Source organism: Syngnathoides biaculeatus, unplaced genomic scaffold (assembly GCF_019802595.1).
Source record: "Syngnathoides biaculeatus isolate LvHL_M unplaced genomic scaffold, ASM1980259v1 ctg177_pilon_pilon, whole genome shotgun sequence".
NCBI classification, from domain to species: domain Eukaryota; kingdom Metazoa; phylum Chordata; class Actinopteri; order Syngnathiformes; family Syngnathidae; genus Syngnathoides; species Syngnathoides biaculeatus.
In genome coordinates, this window is record NW_026907438.1 from 14,257 (window position 1) to 20,666 (window position 6,410).

The window sequence follows — 6,410 nt, forward strand, 5'->3', positions numbered from 1 at the left end:
TGACCTGAGCAATACAATACATCAAAAAAATGAAACCTGATAAAAACTGCAATTGTTCTACTGACTGTTCACAAAAACTCTTTTAGGAAAAATGAAAAAGAAAAAAGGCATTTTTGGTCCAAAATAATTTTGGGAAACTCAGTTCTATTTATGTTCTGTAATATCACAACAGCTGAAAGAAATTAGATTTATATTGTGTACCATTTTCCCCAACAGATCAAAAGTCTCACGGGTTCCAAAGTTATTCTGATCCAAGTAATACTGATAATATTGGGGCAGGAAAACTAAAAGCAATACTAAACAATCAATCATCCAATCACTCTGAATCTTCCATACAACTTATCCCGTTTAAGATGAAAAGAAAAGAACTGCAACGTGCTCCTCAAGAAGAACTAAAACTCTACACAGTACTATTCTTCCAAAACAGGTGGAGGAGATAGCTTAAGACTGAAACCCTCTTGTGCTGGATGACCTTGAAAAATAATCCCTGTTCTCTTATTGTGGTGGTGGTGAGAGAGCTCTGCCAGGATGGACAACTGGGAATGAGAAAGCATGAGAAAGAGATACTGAGTGAGAGAGGGCACAATTAATCCAGAACTCAGCAAAGCACCACTCTTCCACATGCTCCTGACCCAAGTAGACTATTTGCTGTCAATGATGTTTGCGCGGATAATTGGGAATCCATGTGCGAAAGTGCAGATGATGCACAAATTCGCCTCCTTTGGCCAAACACTCGAAGCTGGGATGAGCCGAACTCATCTGGGCAGTTATGTAGTCGGCGCCTCGCAAAGGAAAAGCTCTGCCCCTTGCCAAGTTTACAGAGCTGATGAAGCACATGCAGGTTCTCATGCAAAAAAATTTAAGCGAGGTACACTAGGTGAAGCAATGCTTTTCAACCAGTGGTATAGCAGAAGAATTTACTTACTCTCGATGGTCCTTTGTACAAACAATGCAGCTGATCCCAGGACTGTTCTTGTTGAATGTCCAGTCTTCCTTCCTGAAAAAAAAAATGTCAAAATAAGAACCAAATGTGAAAATTGGGAAAATGTTTAAACTGAGCAAAACTTCAGTAAAAACTAGAAATTCATGTTCACAAAAAAACAATATTTGACACTGCCAGTTGTTCATGATCCTATCTGGTCATTGAAGTGTATTTCACAAAGACTAGCCCACGCATTGACATGTCCTCTACCATGGTTCAGAGATGATTTTCTGTGTTTTGGGTCATCAGCAGATCCTTTCTTTCTCCATACTTTGGCCTTTTCATCATTTTAGTATCTCTTAATCTTGGTCTCATCAGTCCATAAAACCTCTGTGGCTCATCTCTTCACTTTTTCACATCACTCCTTTGCATAATAATGGCCTTGTTTATGGTGAAGAGTGATTTGCATCTTGTGGTATGCCCTGTACTGTGTATTTATTCACCTTCACCCCTGCACCGTGGAGGTTGGCAGTGATGTCACTGAATGTTGTCTTTGTCACGAGCATGGAACAAGGGGTAGCAGCCAAATGCACAACTCCGAGGCAGTGACATGATTTCGAGGGTGATTTTATTCCAGGCAGAGGTCATACAAAGGTAGCCAATCCAACAAAGGCAAAGGCACAAAAACACGTGGCAAAAGGCAAGGTCCAAAAACATGAAAACAAGATCGGATAACTACTAGGCAAAAACAAGGCTTAACTAGACTTGGCTGTAGTGGCACAGGAACGCTAACCGTGACAACGAGGCAAATACACAAGAAGCTTGTATACTGACGGAGACCAATGCTGTCTCATACAACAAACTGGCAACTAGTGATACAACACACAAGGCTTAAATATATGGCATAGAGATAATGAGCTGCTGCTGCAAGCAGCCGTGCACAGGGCAGTGGCCTGGCTACGCCCCTGCCACTTTTTGAGGGTTTCTTAACAGCTCTCACAATGTTTCCATTATCAACTGCTGTTTTTACCCTTGGCCGACGTGTTCAATGTTTTTTGCTCAGTACATCAGTAGTTTCAATTTTTTTAGGACATTCCAAATTGTTGTCTCATTTGCAATAGCTCTGATTGATTTTCCTTCTTCTCTTTACTTTAAAAGGTTTGCTTTTCTAGACAGGTTGCTGGTGTTCATATGAGCTTAACAGCAAATGCAGTTTTTACAGTTAAAGACTTACCAAACACCAATTGTTTAAGTAATCAATCTAAAAGGAAACTAAAAACACCCATCTGTCACATGTAACGATACTTGCTTGAAAAGTGGGTGGGTTCAAACAGAAGGTGCTATGTCCTAAATTGTTGAATACATGTAAACGCCAAAATCTGGAAATCTGAACTTTTGGGCGCAAGTCGGATGAGATGACCAAAAAGTTGGTCATTGAACTGCGACATAGGGTGTCCTAGTGGCAAGTGAGCCCGTGGACACCCTTATGCATGGTATTCGTTATGGCGGGGGGAGGCTACACACTTGTCTACCAAGGTGAGCCCAAACCTATTGGTGCCAAGCTGGGGGAGCAAGAAGTACTCCCATACCTGCTTGGCGCCTTTCACTGTGGGCAACTCCAGAGTGGAAAAAGGTCCAACCCCTCTCAAAAGGATGAGTAGTAGAGCCCAAAGTGTGTGTGGAGGTGAGCCCGACTATATAGAGTCAGAACTTCTCAACCTCACACACCAGCTTGAGCTTTTTACCTGCCAGTGTGGTGACATTCCACATCCCTAGAGCCAGCCTTTGTAGCTAGGGATCAGATCGCCATGGTCCCTGCCTTCGGCCACTGTCCAGCTCACACTACACAAAACCCTGATGGCCCCTCCCACAGACGGCGAGCTCATGGGAAGGGAAACCCACGTTGCTCTTTTGGGCTGTGCATGGACGGTCATTTATGATGACATCCATTGATTTTTTTTAACCACTTATCCACACTCAGGTAGCGGGCGTCATGGAGCCCACCCCAGCTGACTTTGGGATAGACGCAGAATACACTCTGAAGTGGTCACCAACCAATTGCAGGGCACATACAAACAAATGCTGTATTTGGACTCACATTCATACCTATGGTGTTTTCAATTAACCTACTGTGCATGGTTTGAGGATGTGGGAGGAAACCGGAGTACAAGGACAAAAAAAAAGGGGAAAACATCCAAATTCCACAAAGGAGAGGCCGAATTAGAAACCAAGTCCTCATAACTGTGAGGCAGATGTGCTAACCAGTCGTCCGTCTTATGACAAAAAAAACACAAATTTAGAACAATTTAAGAACTCCATAGAATATATTGTATGCACAAAAAGTATGTATGTATGGATGTAGTATTGTATGCACTGTAACAACAGACGAAACAAATCCTCAGACAAGTTATGGCTGACTTAGCCACACTCATCCTGTGACCTCAACCCTCTGAGATCCACAAATGTGGAAAAGGCAGAGTAGTTCTTTCGCAAATCAAGACATGAAGTAAAATTTTGACAGCAAAATTTTCCCTTCTCTGTTTTTTTTTTTTTTTTTTAAACCCCGAACAAATGCTTGCTCCAAATACCAATTAGGGTTTCGGTTATCTGTATTAGCCTGAAACACATTTTATTTGTGTGTGGAATATTTTACATTCAGGATTCATCGTGCCCTGGTTAATTTCCCGTGACTTTGCATTATCCAGGTTTTGTCAGGAGTTAAGCAGTAAATTTGTTGGTACGCCTACTCAACCTGTGTGAGTTGGAGATATCCAGAACCGCCCAAGTTTTCAGCAAGGATGAACTAGAACTGTGGTAAAACCCTGCAAAAATCTTGATAAAATTTAATATCTTTTCTTCTTTTGCAGGAAATTAGGGGGACTTTGATCATATTTAAATCATACAGGATTACAACCTATTTGTGTTGTCAGATCCATCTTTTCAAGACTTGATAAATCCTTACCTTCTTCCAACGAGCTTCATCACAATGCATGGATAAAATTCGAGCCTGAAACAGGAAACGATGCTGAGAATAGTGTAATAGTAGTCAAACATTTCACCAGACATGCTGCACCTGCGAACATTTCTCTGGTTCTGCTGGCAGTGTTACTGGTGGCCAATTGAGCTGTAGGATATGGCCCTAAAATTGTATATTCATGAGGCTATATACAGTTAAATACATTTCTTTAGTCTGAGTAGCATTTCCTTAGAACTCCATGAGCAGGTCATACGTTTTGGGAACCTTCTGCCAGCTTCTGATAGTACTCGGCAGGAATCCTGGCCCATTGCTCCTGACAGAACTGGTATAACTGAGTCAGGTTTGTTGGTTGCCTTGTTCGTACATGCCTTTTCTGCCCACAGGTTTTTGATATGATTCAGATCAGGGCCCGGTTTAATTTTTAACATTAGGCATACATAAAGCTAAACCAGAAGTAATAAGCATATTCTTTGCCCAATTATGCTTTTTATCCAAAACCAAGATACGCGACACAGGGTTGATGCAAAGATGCTACACAGAATAAAATGAACATTACATGACAATAAAGGATTAAGAAAAAAACCAAAATGAAAATCAGACCACCTAACTTCCATTATACTTAAATTATTTGTAAAAATAATCATAATCATGCATTTCATATTTGAAGGACTCAAATCATCTTCTTTTCCTTTCGGCTTGTCCCGTTAGGGGTCGCCACACCGTGTCATCTTTTGCCATCTTAGCCTATCTCCTGCATCTTCCTCTCTAACCCCAACTGCCCTCATGTCTTCCCTCACAACATCCATAAACCTTCTCTTTGGTCTTCCTCTCGCCCTTTTGCCTGGCAGCTCCATCCTCAGCACCAATTATACTCACACTATCGCCTCTGAACATGTCCAAACCATCGAAGTCTGCTCTCTCGAACCTTAGGCCTAGGATCTCGGGCAGGGTGATATCGTCAAGAAAAAACAAAAAAGAAAAAACCCCCACACTATATTATTTCGTATTGTAGAATCACAATAGTTGTCAAGTTTTTTTTTTTTTTTTAAACTGACAATTTTATAACATCTGTACTGAAACCTAAACAAACTAGTAAGTGGTTCAACACTTTAACCTACGAAGTTCATTAAAAAACATGAAAGCATCCATCCATCCATTTTCCAAGCTGCTTATCCTCACAAGGGTTGCAAGTGCTATCTCAGCTATCATCAGGCAGGAGAGAACTGGTTCCCAGCCAATCGCAAGGCACACTGGGACAAATATCCATTCACATGGAAATATATTAAAATATTTTTACTCTGCAGAACAACAAATGTAGCAGGCAGGGAAACATTGATAGTTTTTGTAACTTTATTTATTAATTTCACCAAAATCCTTGAATTCTGTTTGAGCTTGTGTGGCTCAGCTTGTAAAGCGTTGGCCTCACAGTTCTGAGGTCCCGGGTTCAATAACCTGTGTGGAGTTTGCATGTTCTCCCCGTGCCTGCGTGGGTTTTTCTCCGGGCACTCCAGCTTCCTCCCACATTCCAAAAACATGCAAAATTAATTGGACACTCTAAATTGCCCCTCGGTGTGATTGTGAGTGCGGCTGTTTGTCTCAATGTGCCCTGCGATTGGCTGCCAACAAGTTCAGGGGGTACCCCGCCTCCTGCCCGTTGACAGCTGGGATAGGCTCCAGCACACCCTGCGACCCTCGTGAGGATAAGCGGTGAAGAAAATGGATGGATGGATAGATGTTTGAGCTTATGTACAGCATTTCGTTACAACTGAAGTTGATGTTAAATGGCTCATAACTATAGTGGAGTTAACGTACTGTACGCACTTGTCACTCGCAATAACATTGCTGTATTACAATTTTGTATTGTGGGGGAATTTTTTTCCTTAAAATTTTGGACCGAGTGATGTAGCACAAATTTAGTGGCCAAATTTACAAACCTGTGCAAGGGATGTGCAGTGACTCTTTGGCATGGTGTACTGCGGACCTCTTTCTCTGTGAGTGGTAGAACACTTGTAGCAACTCCACTGCTGCTGCTGCTCTGAAGTACATGGCAACCCACAGTCCACAGTCTGCTGCAGGCATTGGACGTGGTATAGGTGGCCACAGCTAAGACAAACAAGAAGCATTACTACTGAGAATGCAATTGAATGTTGTTGACGAGTTGAATGGTGAGCAGGATAACAAAAAATCTTCTTGACGGCAGGAGCACAGTTGACACTATTGCTGTACATAATGACAAATTCTGAGGACTATGATAGATTGGAGAAAAATGGTTGGAGAAAAAAAAAAGAGATACATAAGTACTATACCCTTACAGCTGAAGCCAGACGTTTACATACACTGCAAAAACACAGTCTCACAGTCTGACATCAAACCAGACAAAACCTTTCTTAGTTAAGGTTAGTCAAGATCACCAAAATTATTTAAATTTGATAAACGATGAGAGAATTTCTTTGAGAATTGTATTTTATTTTATTTGGGTGAAAACGTTTACATACATTTCCTTTGGATTTC

At 41.5% G+C, this 6,410-nt stretch overlaps 1 protein-coding gene across 2 annotated transcripts; it reads right to left on the bottom strand.

Annotated features, from left to right (window-relative positions):
• Nucleotides 1-242: 242 nt before the first annotated feature.
• Nucleotides 243-6,126, bottom strand: LOC133497135 (vacuolar protein sorting-associated protein 8 homolog). Of its 2 annotated transcripts, XM_061813308.1 has the most exons (4): nt 5,834-6,090; nt 3,885-3,929; nt 926-997; nt 243-536 (listed from the first exon to the last, which is right to left on the bottom strand). In XM_061813308.1, the coding sequence occupies exons 1-4, from the start codon at nt 6,020-6,022 to the stop codon at nt 411-413; spliced, it is 432 nt and encodes a 143-aa protein (XP_061669292.1). In that variant the 5' UTR covers nt 6,023-6,090; the 3' UTR covers nt 243-410. The 2 variants fall into 2 exon arrangements, with proteins under 2 accessions (XP_061669292.1, XP_061669293.1); XM_061813309.1 differs by lacking the exon at nt 3,885-3,929 and having other exon boundaries at nt 5,834-6,126.
• Between the last annotated feature and the right edge of the window lie 284 nt (nt 6,127-6,410).

Excerpts from the sequence above, each read along its gene's own strand:
- LOC133497135 (XM_061813308.1), bottom strand. The coding sequence starts at position 6,022 with ATGCTTCTTGTTTGTCTTAGCTGTGGCCACCTATACCACGTCCAATGC. Across the intron at positions 3,930-5,833 it reads ACTGCACATCCCTTGCACAG|GCTCGAATTTTATCCATGCA; the intron begins GTTTGTAAATTT and ends TTCCTGTTTCAG. Across the intron at positions 998-3,884 it reads ATGAAGCTCGTTGGAAGAAG|GAAGGAAGACTGGACATTCA; the intron begins GTAAGGATTTAT and ends TTTTTTTTTCAG.